The sequence below is a fragment of the Tursiops truncatus genome, chromosome 11 (assembly GCF_011762595.2).
Source record: "Tursiops truncatus isolate mTurTru1 chromosome 11, mTurTru1.mat.Y, whole genome shotgun sequence".
In the NCBI taxonomy this organism is placed as follows: domain Eukaryota; kingdom Metazoa; phylum Chordata; class Mammalia; order Artiodactyla; family Delphinidae; genus Tursiops; species Tursiops truncatus.
In genome coordinates this window covers 78,244,634-78,262,896 of record NC_047044.1, presented here as the reverse complement: position 1 = coordinate 78,262,896, position 18,263 = coordinate 78,244,634, and the positions used below count along the sequence as shown (strand labels likewise).

The 18,263-nt window shown below is 39.6% G+C and overlaps 1 protein-coding gene across 1 annotated transcript in view; it reads right to left on the bottom strand.

Annotated features, from left to right (window-relative positions):
* OVCH1 (ovochymase 1) overlaps positions 1 to 14,741 on the bottom strand; it is a 47,926-nt gene extending 33,185 nt beyond the window's left edge. The window contains exons 1-10 of the mRNA XM_033867311.1: positions 14,672 to 14,741; positions 13,922 to 14,040; positions 13,545 to 13,642; positions 12,602 to 12,774; positions 11,103 to 11,190; positions 5,036 to 5,169; positions 3,687 to 3,827; positions 3,446 to 3,576; positions 2,617 to 2,707; positions 1,223 to 1,351 (exon numbers count right to left, since the gene is read on the bottom strand). Of these exons, the coding sequence (XP_033723202.1) occupies positions 1,223 to 1,351; positions 2,617 to 2,707; positions 3,446 to 3,576; positions 3,687 to 3,827; positions 5,036 to 5,169; positions 11,103 to 11,190; positions 12,602 to 12,774; positions 13,545 to 13,642; positions 13,922 to 14,040; positions 14,672 to 14,741 (1,174 nt within the window). The remainder of the gene's footprint in view (positions 1 to 1,222; positions 1,352 to 2,616; positions 2,708 to 3,445; positions 3,577 to 3,686; positions 3,828 to 5,035; positions 5,170 to 11,102; positions 11,191 to 12,601; positions 12,775 to 13,544; positions 13,643 to 13,921; positions 14,041 to 14,671) is intronic.
* Between the last annotated feature and the right edge of the window lie 3,522 nt (positions 14,742 to 18,263).

Genomic DNA, 18,263 nt, shown 5'->3' with positions numbered 1-18,263 from the left:
GATATTCCACGAAAGTACTGTTCATAGCCCTATTTTTATTCATTCACATATATATGACTTCCAAATGTCCATCTTCGATCTAAATCTCCTTCCTGAATTCTGGATCTAGGACTGCTAGATCTAGGACTAATTCTAGGACTGCTGGATACCTCCATCTGAATCTCCCACAAGCTCATAAAAATCCACATATCTCAAATGGAATCAATTGATTTTAACAGTCAAGATGGTCTTGTTATGTTTCTCTGTATCATTTAATGACTCCACAATCCATGCAGCCACTCAAGTTAGAATCCTGGAAATCATGCTGGAATTTTTCTTCTTCATATATCTCCTTCCCCACAACATAACTAATCAAGCAATGTCAGAATAAATTCTTACCATGATGTCCTCACTACTCTCCTTGTGAGTGAGCTCACCCCTGACCTCTAATGCCATCTTCTACATTACCACTAAGGTTTGAATTCTGGCTCCACCTCGTGCCAGCTATGCACCTTGGGGAAAGTTATTGAACTCCTAAGCCTCTGTTCCCTCATCTGTGAAAAGGGGAACAGTATACAAACCTCTTAGGTTTGTACTGAGGAATAAATGTAATAATACATGTGAAATGCTTAGTCCATACCTGGTACAGGGTGAGTAATCAATAAATGTTAAATAGATATGCTGTCACTGTGGTACTTAACATTTAATATCCTGTGTCCATCATGATCTAACTCTCGCCTTTTTTATCATTCCCTCCAAAACTGCAACAAAATTGAGGTATTTGTAGTTTTCTGTACAACATCCATTCTCTTTCACATTAGGGTCTTTGCATATGATATTCCTTTTGTCTGAGTAAAGGCTACTTTATTTTATAGAATGACTAGAATCATACTAATCCTTCAAAGCCCTCAAATATCCCAAAACAGAGCCAATCTCATTTCTGAGTTACACTCTCAAATCTGAATTATCTCCTTTTCATATAAGGTGCTTGGAATCTTTTTTGATCATCTAGTGGACATAGTTTCTTGGCATCATCTGAAGTACTTTTTAAAGCACAGGTTCCAGGGCCCCATTCCACATCTACAGAATCAAAATCTTTGGGGGTGGGCCCAGGAATCTGCATTTTAATTTTGCTACCTAGGTGATTCAAGCACCCTAAATTTAGGTAAACATGGTTAAATTATCTTCCCTATAACCATTTCCATAAGCAAAATATCACAATCATACAAGTGTTTATACTCACCTAAGGGTAAAACGCTGAATCTAGCCTTGAAGCGTTGGAAATTCTTTTCACCATCACTTTTAAAATGAATCACCATCATATTACCAGGACTGAATACCCAAGTAGCATTCAAGATTTCACAAAGCTTGGCTGTAAAAGTTTTAGGGAACTTTGCTTTATAGTTACAAAAAATTAAAAATCAGAAAACAGAGGTAAAACATCATCCAATTAATTTTCTTCCAAAAAGTTTTGTTTTCTCCAACTTTGCTTTGTACCCTTCCATTTCACGTGGGAATCAAACACTAGTTTCAAGATAACAATGTACTATAATTTTATCTCGCAGGAAAAACTCTATAGATAGGGCAAGAATATCTGACTTTTAGTATGCATAGAAACCTCAGTTGACTGTTAATTTACAGACAATGAGAAGAGGTGAATTAAAGAAAATCCCAGGGGCTTCCCTGGTGGCGCAGTGGTTGAGAGTCTGCCTGCCGATGCAGGGGATGCGGGTTCGTGTCCCGGTCCGGGAAGATCCCACATGCAGCAGAGCAGCTGGGCCTGTGAGCCATGGCCGCTGAGCCTGTGCTCCGCAACGGGAGAGGCCGCAGCAGTGAGAGGCCCGTGTACAGCAAAAAAAAAAAAAAAAAGAAAAAAAAGAAAATCCCAAACTTGGTATTCGTCCTTCCAAACAGAGCATGGCTACACTTTATGTGATAGGTAACACATAAACCCCACTCTATATGGGTCCCGATCTGTTGCATCCGGGAATTGGGCTCCCTTCACCTGCCCTGACTATCCAAATAAACATTCCAAAATTATCTATATTCCTGGTCTCCAACCCACACTACACCTAGCTGAGGGACACATAGTAGGTGTTAAGGATGTGGCAACATGGCCAGAAGGATAATTTTTCATACACAGTAAATTGGTAGGTCAAAGCTGAAAGTATATTTGAAGATTTAGTTCAAAATTTAACTTTTAGGGCTCACGTAGAAATTATAGCTTTGAATAATTTTTGAATAATTTTTTTCTGGTTACTTTTCTTGGACATAAAAATGAATATATCAGCAATTGAAGGGATTAATACAGAAAAAACAAGTTTAAAATTTTACCTTAAATCGCTGCTAAAATTTTACTGTGTTAACATTTTCTTTTTTCCCTGGGACCTCCTTTTCACCTTCCAAATATTCTGAAACATTCTTCAAATTTTGCATGTTTCTGTTAAAAACTTTACTGGTAACTCAGTTGAAGTGATAGATTTTAAAGCTAAAGTTTTACGGCATCATGAGTTTCCAGTATAAGAAATTCATATCCCCACTCTACCTCATGGTATCCAAGGAAGCCAGCCAATGCTCCAACTACTCTGCTTTGTCTCATACTTTTCAGATTAAATTTAAAGGACAGAATGTTACCACCCAACCCATGTTCCTCTTCAGGATCACCATAAATCACAACAGCATGAGTACCGTTTTGGTTAAATTCAATACTAAGGTCTTCAAATGTCAGCTGTATAAATTATAAACATAACCAGAGAAGTGGTCAAAGAGAACATACAAACTTTTAAAGTTTCCCTCTATACGTTAAAGGGCTCTCAGTCACACCCTCATATTCCGTTGGTAGAAGGGTAAACAGCTGCAGCCTCTTTGGAGGGCAATTACTACCAGATTTAAAGACACAAACCCTTTGACCCAGTGAGTCCACTTCTGGGAATTATATACATCCACATCGTCCAAAAACAGTGACACAGGAACATACCAGCATTGCTGGCATGGGCAAAGACTGGCAACTCACTAGAAGTCTGTTAATAGGGAACTGGTGTAAGAAATTAAGGGACATCACACAATATAATTTAATGCAGTTGTTGTAAAGAAGCCCTCTGGGCTTATCTAGAAAGATCCTTGAGATATTTTTAAGTAGAGAAAGCACTGCCAAGCAATATGAATATATACATGTTTGAAAATGCTCAGAATCTCTCTCTATGGATATTCCAGAAACTTATCAGTGTTTGATTTCAGGAAGTAGGATGGGAGTTAGCTGAGTAGGAGACTTACTTTTTGTTTTAGTCTCTTTTAAACTGTTAAAACATTTTAAACTACATACAAAGATCCCCTTTTAGAGTTAAAAAAGAAAAAAGCAAATAGAAGATCTTAATCATAAGACAATTTAACAGTCCTGATGAAGCAAGTTCTGCTAAACACACACAGCTAATTTCTTGATGAAGTAAAGGTCTCCTTAGTTGCTTGCCTTTATAATGTGTTTCTCTGGAGCATGAATCAACCAGTGACACCCTACATTCCTGGGATACAGGTGAGGATAGCCGGCAGAGTGAATCATCCCTTCCACCACCAGCACAGCCCCACTCCCACATCCTGAACCTATGGAGGTGTTGCGGAAATCCTAGGTGAATAGACAAAGGCATTCCCTCTTCCTCACCCTCATATCACAGAAAAACAGCAGGGAATTGCATGCCTGATTTAATACCTACCTGCTTCTGAGTTCTTCCGTATAGCAGTAAAGGTAAGCTCAAAGCTGCTGCCACTGTTGTCTGTATCAGAAACAAAGGTAACTGTGGCCTCATTGGTCTCTGTCAGCAATGGTGAGGGCAATATATTTCCACAGACCTTACCTTAAAAGCAAAAGAAATTGAACTAAGATTACTGAAAAATGATGGAAACAAACTTAGACACGTGCTTTTCTGATACTACCTTCCATGAACTCTCTGTTCTAAATACACCAAAGTATACAGTAGTCCCTTTAATTCATTCTACACTCTGCTTCAATAATTTATACTCCATTTACTTCCTCATACCCAATCTCACATGTCCAAATTCTACTCATCCTTCAGGGTCTAACTCAAAGTCCAGCTCTCCATAGACATTCCCTGACAACCAATGGAAACGAGAGCTCTTCTGAACCCCACAGCACTTATCCTACTCTACGCCATTTCCTACTTTGTGGTACACCTTTATTTACTTCACCAAACTGCAAGCTCAGTAGGGCAGAGACTGCTTTTACTCTGTATACACTCAGTACTTGGTATGATATCTGGTTTAATGATTGGTTTAAAGAATGATTACTGGGTAAAAAGGCCTGAAGCATGAAATCATTTAGTCAATAAATATTATAACCCTTAGCACAATACCTTGACTATAGAATTCTGTCAAATACTTCTGAGGAGATATTTATACTAATCATTGGCCATATGGAGACCTAGAGACCGAGGTCTATGCCAGCTCCAGAGACCTTCTATCACGCTTAACACATAATATTTCAATTAAAGTAAATATATCAGTTATGCTTACATAGCTTATAAGAGGTATTCAATAAAAGAAATGAAATGACATGAAATTACCTATGGTCATGAGAAAAAAGAACATTATAAAACAATGTAGAGTTCAGTGTGTACAGTTAATATGTATAGATAAATATACATCAAAATGTTAGCAGCATTTACCTCTAGGTGGTAAGGTTATGAATGGTTTACATTTTCTTCCATATGCTTTCTGTCTGTACCAGATTTGGCAAACATGCACCCGCTTTTGTGGTAAGAAGGAAAAAACTGACATGGCCTTGAAGGGAAGTTTCTGACAATTGTGAGATCAATTTCGTTCAACACTGCTATTAAACTTGAGAAAGGAATCGATAAACCTCAGGAAATATGCTGGTCTTTGCTTCCACTCTTACCACACACACTCTTGGCCCCTTCAAAAGGGCACAGTTTGCAAAATGAAATAATTTCCCTGTGTGCAGAAATCTAATTTCAGATCCTTTAGCCCCTCTTTGGCTGTTTGGATACTCTAAAATGACAAATGAAAATAAATGTAGCATACTCACTAATAAGCACTCCACTGCTTGATTGTAAAGATACAGAGTCATGGTCACATTCAACTTGATTTTCTATGTCTAAGCTTGTAAATTTTATTAGGATAATTTTATTTTCTGGTACCATTATTTTCCAGATACATAAGCTGCAGAGGAGAAAGTGAAGAAAGTATAATAAATGGCAGAGTCAAGTGTGACAAATAAGATCTAATATCTGAGGTTTAGCTCATAACTCAATACTAAAATTTTACAGGATATTAGAAGGTAAAAGGCAAAGGAAATTCTTTATGTGAGAATAATTTGTTTACGCTCAAATTGCCGTCATTTCTCCAAGAAATGGAGCAGTATTAATCAGAGAATGTCAGAAACCACCCTTTAAATTTCATTTAGTTATAAAATGCAAGAATTTTGATCTACGAATTTAAGAAACCTAAGATTCATCTCTCTAATTTATTAGTCTAATTGAAAATTCATAATATTCACCCAGAAGTTGAATTATGGATTATGAATTATGGATTGACCATGCAGCATATTTTAACCCAAAGCAGCCACATCCTCCTAGGTCAGCCTAAGTCATAATCCCTGTAGTTGCGATGTTATCCAACTTCCAGGAAGGTAAGCTGTGACCTTTTACAAATATCTTTAGAAACATGTTTAAACATTTTGAAAGTAGTTTACATAATTTAACACACAATCATTTACCTTTATTTTTCTACATGAATTCATACTATTTACTCAAGAAAAGAAATCCCAATCGGCCAGACATTCTCAGGGTCTTCTATGGCTCACATGTATGTGAGTTCAAAGTAATTGTTTTTTCTAATTGACAAGTGACCCTCTGTCATGATTTTAATTGTTCATTTATTTACTTTTTAATTTTTTTGAAGTATAGTTGATTTACAATGTTTCAGGTGTACAGCAAAGTAATTCAGTTATACATACATACATATATATATATATTTTTTCAGATTCTTTTCCATTAAAGGTCATTCCAAGATATTGAATATAGTTCCCCGTGCTATACAGTAGGTCCTTGTTGTTTATCTATTTTACATATAGTAGTGTGTATCTGCTAATCACAAAGTCCTAATTTATCCCTCCTCACCCCTCTCCCTCCTTTGGTAACCATAGTTCATTTTCTATGTTTGTGAGTGAGTGAGTGCAAAGCAATCTTATCTGGAACCTAACATGTCAGAACGAGCTTCCTTCTAAAGCTCCACAGTCTTTATCAACAACCTTAGACCTGCTAACTGTCCCATTGCCCTTCAAGTAATAACTTCTCAGGACTGTAGGAGTTATCCAACCCTTTTATGCCCAGTTTCCAAAACCAAACACTGTAATTCTCACCAAACATCTTCTCCTTAAGCAGAAACTCCCTGCTTTACTCTTTTTCTATTCAAGCTCATCATCCTGAACTAGATGTAAAAATAGACTGCCTAAAATATTATTAAAATTACTTTTTAATCACTTTGAGTTAAAAAGCAATAAGCTGCCTAAAATACGACGATGCCCACTTTTCTAAGCACTTTAGTTGGAAAAGCACTCCGTATCCATCTTCCTTCTTGGGATTCATTACCCCCCTCTGAGGTAGGCAGGAGAGAAATTACTCCCCCTTCTCCAAATAGAAAAACTGGCATTGATATTGAAAGAGTCATCACATCTCACATATAATGGGAAATACAGTTTAGGCTTTATGACTTCAAAGGCCACTGCTTTCTCCTGTTTTCATCATATTATTTTCTAATTCAAAAATCTCTAACTCAAAGATGGAAAATAGATTTCAAGTCACATGCCAACCTTGATTTATTGTTAGTGATTGCTGCATTAAAAGGATTCTGAGGTCTAGTCAAGCTGAGTGAGAGAGGGGTACCAGAATTAATCATTGATTTATTCATTCTATCTATTGAGCAGTTATTATATGTCAGGCACTGTTCTAGGCTCTAAAAGATGTAATATCTTCCTTGGAAGGAGACCATCTGAATGCCATGAATCTGCCATTTCTGAGAGTCTAGCTACCACCTACCAGAATAAAGACAGGCTTGGAGAGACTATAACTCCCTGCTTCACTTTCACGTTATCTCTTTCTCCCTTACCATTGGCTAATTAACTCCATTTGGAATTTAAAAGACCCTTCTTCCATCATTCAAGTTTGCTTAGCATGCTGGAGTCACTAAGTAGGTAAATTGGCTCCATGCCTTATTACATTTCTAAGACACGTCTTTTCACATTTGACCATTCTAAAATCAGAAGGATCTTACAATGGAGTCTTAAAGTTCGGTTAGAAGGATCTCACAATGTTAGTCTTACAATCAATGTATTGAAAGAGTGTTTCAAGAGAGGATTTGTAATAGTTTTAGCCAGTCACCTGGGGGTTGACTGCATACTACTTAATTTTTCTGCTTGAGGTGTTTTAGACTACACTAGTGGTGAAAATTTTAGACTGCAGACTTGCATGAATATTAGCTTATGATTCGAATTCTCAGGAAGATTTGTACCCCTCCCTACATCCATTGCCAAGGTTGAGGCGTGTAACTTTCCACATGAGTGGGCTTATGCCTTGTATAGCCTTACACTGAAGGTATAGGTGTCCCACTTTTATATGGAGATCTCCTAATCTTGGGTATTTTGTTTTCTTGATTGGTGGTACATAAAATAACAATGAAAAACCAGTCTGTTTTCGATGTGTTGGAATATGGTACAAATTCATGCTGATATTGAGCTGTAATGTAGCTGAAAGTCTTATTCCCTTTAGTTGACTTCTTACTTTAGTCCCTACAAGCTACTTAATATCTTAACTATTTAATCTTAACTTCATTCTCTAAACATGAAGCAGTTCAAAGCTTAACAATTACTAAGACAGCATCTAGTGCAAATTCCTTCAAATATCCCATAGATTACCTTGGCATTTTCTGTTCCTTTCCCAGGAAAGGAATTATCTTCCTTCTTTCCAAAGCTAAATCTTTATTTGTTGTGTTCTCATGAAACTTCCTTCACATACATATGTATTTCTCTTAACTAATCACTCTTATTCTCTCTCCTGCCCATAAGAACAGTTAGCCCTACCCTTCAAAAAGCAAAATCCCCATTTCTGTTAATCCTAGTGCCCTATTCCCCAAAGCCACTGTCCCATCTTCCTCCTTCTCTTCACTGCTCAACTGTCTTCCTCATCTCAAACAATAGCAGCTCCTTCCTTCCTGTAGGTCACAAACCTTCAACACAATCTTAAGTCTCTCTCTCTTGAAACCCAAATTTTCAAGTTGTTAGCAAATCCTGTGGCTCTACCACTTCTCACCCCCTCGACTGTTACAAACCTGGTCGAAGCTATCTTCATCCTTACCGGGATTGCTGCAGGAGCTGGTCTTTCAGCTCTTGCTCTTGCCTGTTCTATGGTCTATTTTCAACACAACAGCCAAAGAGATCCTTTAAAATGTGTCAGATCATGTTCCTCCTCTGCTCAACGACCTCCAGTGGCTCCATATCTTACAGTAAAATCCAAAGTCCTTCTTATGCTCTATAAGTTTGGCCACTCATAATCATGACCACTTTCACCCTCTCTCACTTAGCTCTAGCTAAGTGCTAATTTTTTTTTTTTCTGCCAGGAATATCCCTCCCCAAGATGATCGTTTGATGGCCTCACTCATTTCATTCAAGTCTTTGTTCAAATATCATTTTCATAGTGCAGTCTTCCTGAACATCTTCCCCAGTTATTGCACAACCCAGCACTCTCTACCCCTCCTTCTTGCTTTATTTTCCTGTACTGCACTTACCATCTTCTACTGTATGTAATATTATCTGTATTATCCCCACTTTCCACCCCACAACTTGCCCCGCAAAGGAAAACATTTTTGTCTGTTTCATTCTCTGCTGTATAACTAGCACCTAAAATAGTGCCTGACACATCTTAGGGCCTCAATTAATTTTTACTATTTGGTGAAGAGGTACCAAGTCTTCAACAATCACTTAATGCATTGTCAATATAGCTTCTAACCTTACAATTCTACTGAATCAGTTCCTAACTTTTGAATTACCATATCCAATCGCATTTTATCTGAACTCATTTTGACTTTTGCAATGTTTGATACTACTAAGAACACCCTCTGTCTTGAAAGTCCTTCTTGCAGAGATCTCTTCAACACTTCATCTAAATTGAATCACAAGTTCTCTGTCTTTGAGGGTAAATTGTCTGTCATCTGTGTATATCTTATCCAATAGATAAATGCTTTCTAGAATCTCATGCATAGCCATCCATCTTCTGCTCAAATATCCACTTATAAAGGAAATTCATTATCTCCTGCGCAGGCCATTAAATCTCAGAAATCTCTCAAATTAGAAACTCCTTTACATTGTACTGAAATCTACCTTCTTCTAACATTTACCCTCTGCTCTTGTTCTCAGCTCAGCAGCTAATCAGAAGTCCAATTCTGCTTCTACGGTAGCCTTTCAGATAAATCAAGACAGCTCCTTCCTCCTGTCAAGTCTTCTTTGGAATGAATATATTCCTAGTTCCCTCCACCACATCTCCCAAGGCACTGTTTTGAATTTCTTTTGATCTTGGTCATTGTCCCTCAGGTAATTTCCAGCCTATCAATGTTCCTCTCTAACGATTGTATCTAGAGACCTCCTGCCTACACCCCAGCCCAGGACTCTAACAGAATAGGACTCTGGATGCTATTCGTCTAAAAGTTTAAGCAAAGACGGCAAAGGCTTTATTGGTATTATATTATTATTAGGTTGACTCACAGAAAGTCAACTTAGACTCTTAATAAGCCTTTTAAATATGGGCTGCAATTAAGCCACATCATTTCTGTCCTATACTTGTAATGGATATTTACATTTATTTTACATTAATTTTGTAAATTATAATCTCACCACCATTTTGACTTCCCATTGCCCATGGCATAAAGTCTAAGCTTCTTCACATGGAATTCAAGGTCCTCTACAATTAAGCCCTTTTTATCTTCCTCATCGACTGCTACCCCAGTTCCTACTTACATTAACATTCTCCAGCTGCACTGGGACACACTGTCCAAACAGTCCTGATATTCTTCACCTCCTGACATTTCTTATACACAATTCCCTCTGCCTGGCATGATCTGTAGAAATCTCTTATATGTTAGAGCTACAAAAGACGTCATGAGCAATAAAATCATAACTATACTTCACTGTCTAGTTTCAATACCATCCCCTTAACTGAAGCATCTCTACCCCCCCCAACCATAGTACACACACCTCACAAATCACTGCAATAGGAATTATTCTCTCCATTGTCAATAGTACCAACACACCTTGGTAGTGTGGATTATAAAGCTTATTTCACCTTGTTTTATAGTATAGTTATTTTTGTCCAGCTCTCTCCTCCTACCAGATTATAAACTCATAGAACTCTCATCTACCTTTGAATACCTTTCAATGCTCAATGCGATTTTAAAAATGAATGTAGAACACTTAAGAAAATGAGATATTTGCAAAATTAATTTTTAAAGCTTAAAGATATTCTTAGCCATATAGAGGACAAGGTAGGTAAAAATTTTTTTAAGATACTGAAGGTTATAGATCATGAACTATTTTCTCTCTTATAGGCAACACTGAACAAAGTATTACAATTATTACAGAAATAAGTGGGACAGGATTAACCGCTAGATTCCCCAAACAATCTCACTACCAGCTGCTGTTAATGTTAGATATTTGAATACATCAATTCAGGTTAAGTTCCAGTCTTTTTTTGTTTGTTTATTATTTTTGTTTTTTTTTGGCTGTGCCCCGCAGCTTGTGGGACCTTAGTTCCTAAACCAGGGATCAAACCTGCGCCCCCTGCAGTGGAAGCCTGGAGTCCTAACCACTGGACTGCCAGGGAATTCCCCTCGTAAGCTCCAGTCTTAATGTTGATGTTTCATACTAACAGGTATCAGAAATACCAATTAGCAAATATTTGTCATCCAATACCAGATAAAATATTTAGGGTTTTATGTTAATCAAATAAAGTAATTGAGATACCAGATAAAATTGCCAAAACATGGCCCCTTAAAATGGCATGATTTGGGGGAAAAACCCAGAGATCATTCCTACCAGGGTTACGTACCGATTATGAGAATAGTTGCTCTCTTTCGAATGGGGATAACAAATCTTCCCATTTTCTCCAAATAATACTGTTCCCTGAGGTCTACAATCTTCCAAAACATAGGGAAAAAAGCTGATTATTTTGCTCAGCCATGGACATTTCAAGACATATTGTACAGACTCAGCTTGAAGCTATATAATTTATATTATATAATTCGTATTTATGGAAATGCATTTGTTTGTAGGTGCCATGACCTATACTTTGTATTTGCAGACTTTGTTAGGAAAATTTCTAAATCATAATTTTAAAAATATATAATAATTTTATTAATTAACCATCTGCTATTCTTTACAATACTTTTTCTCCCACTTTTACTGAGGTATAATTGACATATAACATTATATTAGTTTCAGGTTTATGACATGATTTGTTATTTATATGTATTGTGAAACAGTGAGTATAGTTAACATCCATCACCATACATAGGTACAAAAATCTTTTTCCTTGTGATGAGGACTTTTAAGATCTACTCTCTTAACAACTTTCAACTATGTAACATAGTATCATTAACTATAGTCATCATACTGTACATTTTTATCTCCAGGACTTATTTTATAACTGGAAGTTATAACTTTTGACTCCCTTCACCCTTTTTGCCCACTCACCACCTCTGGCAACCACCAATGTGTTCTCTGTATCTATCAGCTTTTTTTTTTTTTTTTTTAATTCCACATATAGGTGAGATCACACAGTGTTTGCCTTTTTTTATTTCATTCAGGATAATGCCCTCAGGTTCCTATCCACATTGTCACAAATGGCAAGATTCCATTCTTTTTTATGGCTGAAGAGTATTCACAATATTCTTTACCTGAGTTCTTCAGATTTAACAATTATCCAATTTTCTCAAATCATGAGTCATAGTGAAGCTGTCAAATTATAGTGTATGAAACTAATATGGTGTTTTCCCATCTCTAACTTCCTGGGTTATAATAAAATACCTTTGTATAATGATATTAAAGTAAAAGTACACAGATTTTAGCAATGACATGGCAAGTCTCCAGCATTCACTCAGAAATTTCAGACTCCTGTGTCACATTTTAATTGTTGGAAGCTAGAACAGGCAACTAGGCAATGAGAAGCTTAGAAAGATGATATTAAGGAGGTGTTATTTAAATAAATTACTTGTCACATTCTGATATTCATTTGACTGTGGAATTGATGGTTATTGCCTGATTTCATTGCCACTTTAAAATATTGTTACCATTAACCTTTGTTCAAGCGCTTGTTAACCTTACGCCGGCCTCTCGCTGTTGTGGCCTCTCCCGTTGCGGAGCACAGGCTCCGGACGAGCAGGCCCAGCGCCCATGGCTCACGGGCCCTGCCGCTCTGCGGCACGCGGGATCCTCCCAGACCGGGGCACGAACCCACGCTCCCCGCATCGGCAGGCGGACTCTCAACCACTGTGCCACCAGGGAAGCCCTCCATTATATTTTTTTTGTACTCCAACACTCCCTACTTACCAAAGTTGGCTTTGTGTTTTAGATATAGCAGTGCAGTATCAAAACTCATACATCCAAGTCTGTTGTATTTAGGATGGATAATAATTTCTGAGACAGGAATTTTCTGTTCCTCCTTATCCTTCTGAAAGAGGTTATACTCCCCAGCAGTCACAGTCAGATGCTTAATTTGCTTCCTAAAACCAAACAAAAATCTTTCAATAAGTCTAGCTGTCTCCCCCAGGAAAGACAGTCTTGGTTTCATGTAATTAAATGAAAGTGATTAATGTACCTTTAAGCATTTCTAAGTCTTAAAAGAAGATGTATCTTTATTAGTGATTATTATCAATTGTTATAATTCCCTGTAAATTATAGGTATCTATAAAAAGTCATGGTTTTCAATCACAGAGTGTTTACATTCTGTGAACCCTTTCCCCTAGCGTCAATTGTCTTTCTGCATAAAATATTTGTGTCTTCTTTTGTACATAAACCAGTCTATATATGCTCTACCATTTTAAGCAAGATAGAAAGTTGTTCCTAGAACTGTCCTTCTTTTCCTTTTACTAGTACCCTCTTTTAATCTAGTCAAGTATCTGTTGTTTCCACAGTATTTTCCCCTCCTAATTACTGAAACTCAGATTATTAGAACATTAGTGCATCTGTTCAACATTTGATGTTAATACTTTATTAAAATAAGTAACCATCACCCCTACCCCACCACTAACTCCACAGATCATAGATGATGTCTGGGATCTTTGGGGTCTCTGATTAGTAGAGTAGGAAGCACAAGAAATCTTGGGATATACACAAGTTTCTGGGAATCAGGAAGGTCAGTGGGTAGGTGGACCAGAGGGAAAAATTAAGAAAGGGACTAAGACTGAACCTTGTATGGTATTTAGGGTGTCGAATCTCCCAATCCTATTGCCATGGATCAAGGTTTGATAAGTAACGGAAATCTACAACTTACTCATCGAGGCTAGCCAGGCAGTGTGCTGCTGTAACCACCAGATCACCTTGAATCAAGCTTCCTCCACAGAAGTGGTGCCTACCTAATTTCAGGGAGACCTGCCCAAGAAAAAAGTTATGAACACAACTAATATACATCTCCACACAGATGTCATCTCCTTCAGAAACATTTGAAATCAACTCTTCTAATATGATGTCACATTAAGACACTGATATAAATTGGTTAGGAAGAGATTTCCTATGAAATAAACTCTTTGACAGTGAGGTCAAGTGGGGTCTGGAGAAAAATTACATGTTAACCTGGAGTTGTAGTATTTGAAACAAAGGAAATAATTCACCGTTTTCTCATTAAGAAATCAATGTCTTTCTTATACCCACCTGCCACGGGTGTCCACCAACTGTTGAATTTCCCCAACTAGTAACTCTAGAGAAGAACCCCGATTCCAAGATAGTTTCCGTACTTTTCAAATCAACAGCACGAATTCCGCACTTCAGTCCTGTGTGGGAGAGCATATGTGTGATCACACACACACACACACACACACACACACACACACACACACACACACACACGGCATCTTATGTAAGCGTTCATTTTATCCTGATTTCCACGTTCGGATTTTCCTGGCCTGGCTCAGATGTTCTGGTGTCACTCAGCTGCAGGCTATCTCCTTTCTTTTCTCAAGATACCCCTGACTCGTTGACTAGAACTTGCCTCGCCACTCCCTCTGCCCTTTACAGCCTGAGCTACCTTAATAAAAAAGACCTGGGCACTGCATGAGGCCCTCTCCCTCTGGTGATGGATTCGGGGCTTTCTCTGGGAGGGTGAGCATCACATAATTTAGGTGGAATGAAAGATACTGGAGAACATATGCTGCTCCGGAACAGAGCTATTAGGTTTTAAGTTACTTCTACTTGGTTATCTTTCCCTGGAGGAGAATCCTTAGCACAAGCATGATTAGCAGATGTGCCTAAAAACTTGAACTCCAGAATCCAAAGGATTGCAGAAGAAAATCCGGCCCAGGCCCTTCTTGGGCACAGTTGGCTGTTCTGCCCTGGGGAGGAATGAAGTCCCCTTGCCGGCGCTCAGCCGCCCGCAGCCTCGGCGGCGCCCAGCGCCAGGCTCACCTCTGCTCCGCCAGGGGCGGACCGCGAGCACCAAGAGCAGCAGCGAAGCAGCCGCAGGCGGCGTCCGCATGGCGCCCGCGCGCGGGGACCCGTCGGTCTTCCTCAGACGCCGGCGAGGAGAGGCGCTGCGGCCGCAGGGCTCGCGCTCCCGGAAGCGCACGCGCTCTTCACTCCCTCCCGCGGCGCCAAGGGGCCGCACCTGTCGCGCAGCCGGGCGCACAGCTTTCCCTCCTCAGGACCAGCCGAGCCTTGGCCGCTCTCGGGCCGCCCAGGTGTCATAGCGTCCCCGCCCTCCGCCCCTGGAGACAGGAGCGAGGTGACCTCGAGGGTGAGCCTGGGCCAGATGCGGGAGCAAGGGCATCAGTGGCCTAGAACGCTCAGCGCAGGTGAATTCTGTTCCCAACCAGGGAGTGTGGCCCAAGCCCAGGGTCAAGGAAGCTGGGCACCCATGCAAGACACAGGCAGGCTGACCTCTGAAAGGAGGACTCGTGAAAACTTGAGTATGTAAAGGTACCACCCTGCTTCTAAGAAGCTTGTTGAAGACCGTGACACTCCCAAGTTTTCAAAGGGAGTGGATGTGAAAGATCAGGTTTCTACCCCGTTCCTTTTCTCAGTGGCATCATCAACTTCAGTGGAATGGACCAAAACTGTAGGGTTCAGCATTTAAGAGTATTAAAATGAATCCAGTAGCAGGATTATCATGTCAGCATTTTTTCAATAATTATTTTCTAATAAGTAATTTGTAACGAGTTAGCTTGAGATTGGGAGAGGAATAAAGCCAGAATTTGTAATTGATTTATAATTTATCAAAAAATGAGGGCAAGGCTAAGTGAACATTTTATATATATTAACTAACCTAGACACCAGTCCCCCAGCCCCAGTTATTTCACTTTTGTATTAAATAGAAATAAAAGCTTCTTGAGGTAGGAGGGTAAACAAATTAGGGAGACAGGCAGGTGGTAGACAGAAGGACAGGAAAACAGAGACAGTCGAGGTGGAGGGAATGCAGGTCCAGGGACAGGCAGCTGACAGTCAGAGAGGGGCAGAAGGGAGCAGGTGAATTGGGAAGCTTCTGGCAAAAAGCTTCAAGAATGTGATTGGCACCCAAACTTGAAACACACCATCTCAAGCCTTCTTGCCTTATGAAGCTAAAAGGGGTTTCCGTGATTTTTATGTCCCAAGTCTTACAACACGGAAAAGCTCTTAAGTTGCACTGTCCAATAGAGTGGACATTAGCCATGTATGGTTATTAAAATTAATATTAACTAAAATAAAAAAAATTTGTTCCTCAGTCGCACTAGCTACATTCTGGTCCTCAATAGCCACCTGTGCCTAGTGGCTACCATATTGGACAGCACAGATATGCAACACTGCCATCATCAACAGTTCTGTTGGACTGAATTGTTCTTGAGAGTAGCACCATTTTAAGTATTTATTTAAAATAGTCACAACTTGGATGGCAGTTTGACTGAGTAGATGACTCCTGGGTTTCAAGCTTGGGTGTCTAGGGCACACCAGGAGGGGAGTTGGTAAGGTAAGCTGCTCTTTTCTGAAAATACACTGCTACATCTGAGTGCTGTAAAAGAACTCTCCAGGTGGTGGCTGTCTGACCCATGGCCCTCACCACTCTCATCTCCGAGTTTCGCTTTCACTGTAGTGACCTCACGATTATTACCATAACCATCTGTGGCCCCAGGGGCACACTACTCTCCAATAAAAGCTCAGACCCTCCAAAGGGACGCAAACTCCTCTCTTTCTTCTTAGCAAGAGAGGGTCAGATTAAAGTCACTACAAAGCTGTTACAAAATAAAATAGAAGGAAAGAAAAAATGAACATGTGCTGTGCACGTTGGACCCACGATGTTCAAGTTCATGGCTAACCTCATGAAGCTTACAGACCCTGTCCCCTTGTAGTTTTGTGCACATGGTACACACACAGCTTTGCAGGATCTTCAGTGGTGTGTTTCACACCTGGGAGTCTCCATGGGGTTGGGCACTGTTTCATTTCCTGTTACATCACAGCTCCCTTTGTTTCCAGAGTTCAAACTCACAGCCTCAAGTGAGACCTTGTCCTTCTATACAGGAGATTGATCCCTTTCTGGCTTGACAAAATAACGCCTTTCCATTAAGTAGAAAAAGAGCCATTCAATACGAATTGCATACATAACAAAAGCCAGGTCATTAGTTTTAGATTTAAATTTGCTAGTAAGATGATGGTTTAAATATGTTGGGTTTGTGGTGACCTTGAAGGGTCCAAATGGAAGGGTTCTCTTATTTTAAAACAAAACAAAACAAAACAAACCAGAACACTTCAGAAAAGGAAAGGATGTCAAGCAGAGTGGGCTGGACTTTCCCAAATTGGATTGGGAAATCTGCCTTGAATTTGAACATATATCTTCATTAGGGCAGCGAAATAATGATCTGCTATTGGAGGCCTTCCAAGACTCTTGATGGAAGCCCCAGCTCTAAGCACAGTTGTAAACTTAGGAGTGTTGGGAGACTAACCCATGAACAATGAGCAAGTCATGGGGTAAATAATATTTTGTTTAAAATATGTTTTTCCATTCCCGCTAAACCACTGATCTAAACTCTCGAACGCTCTCCCAAGTCCCACAAGACCTAGGAATCAGCACTAAAGTGATTATTAGTGACGTTAGAAACAGCAACTTGATTTGAATATTTGTTGCAGAGACAGATTTCACTAGGTTGCAGAGAGAATGTGAAGGATGCAAGTAGAAAGAATGAGTGAAGACAATTTATTCAAAATAGTCTGGCTGTGAAGGGCATAAAGAGATGCAGTAGCAGCCAGAGGTGAAAAGGAATAAAGGAAGGATTGTTTTCAAGGGATCTTGATGGTGGCTACCTGTATCTGTGTGTGTGTGTGTGTGTGTGTGTGTGTGTGTTTTCCGGTACGCGGGGCTCTCACTGTTGTGGCCTCTCCCGTTGCGGAGCACAGGCTCCGGACGCGCAGGCTCAGCGGCCACAGCTCACGGGCCCAGCCGCTCCGCGGCACGTGGGATCCTCCCGTACCGGGGCACGAACCCGCGTCCCCTGCATCGGCAGGCGGACTCCCAACCACTGCGCCACCAGGGAAGCCCTGTATCTGTGTTTTTAAAATAGAACAGAATTGATGAGAGCCAGAAAAAGGAAGAAGTTAAGGACAAAGAAAGAGATTAAAGAATGGAATGAATTTCTACAAGATGTGATAATCTAGGGCCGAGGGCCCTCTTCTTTCATTGTAGCAACAGGAGAGAGGGGAGAATTGGGTGCAGGTTAAGTTTGTAGATGACTGAGTGCAGGATATTGAGGGTTTTCTACCTTGTATTTACTCCATAAAGAAAGAGGTGAAGGCATCTCAGTAAGATGAGGGGAAAAGATCTGGAATGGGTAAGCACTGAAAACAGTGGTTGTGGGATATGAAAAAGAGAGCAGACATAAAGCACACAGAACAATGCAATGAATGAATGAATGAATGGGGAAAGGAAGAAGGATACTCTTTTTTTCTTTTTAAAGCAGGCACCTACTGGTGACATGGATTTCAGTGGGTACTAATCACGGAGCACTTGAGAGATTGAAACAAGACATAATTATTT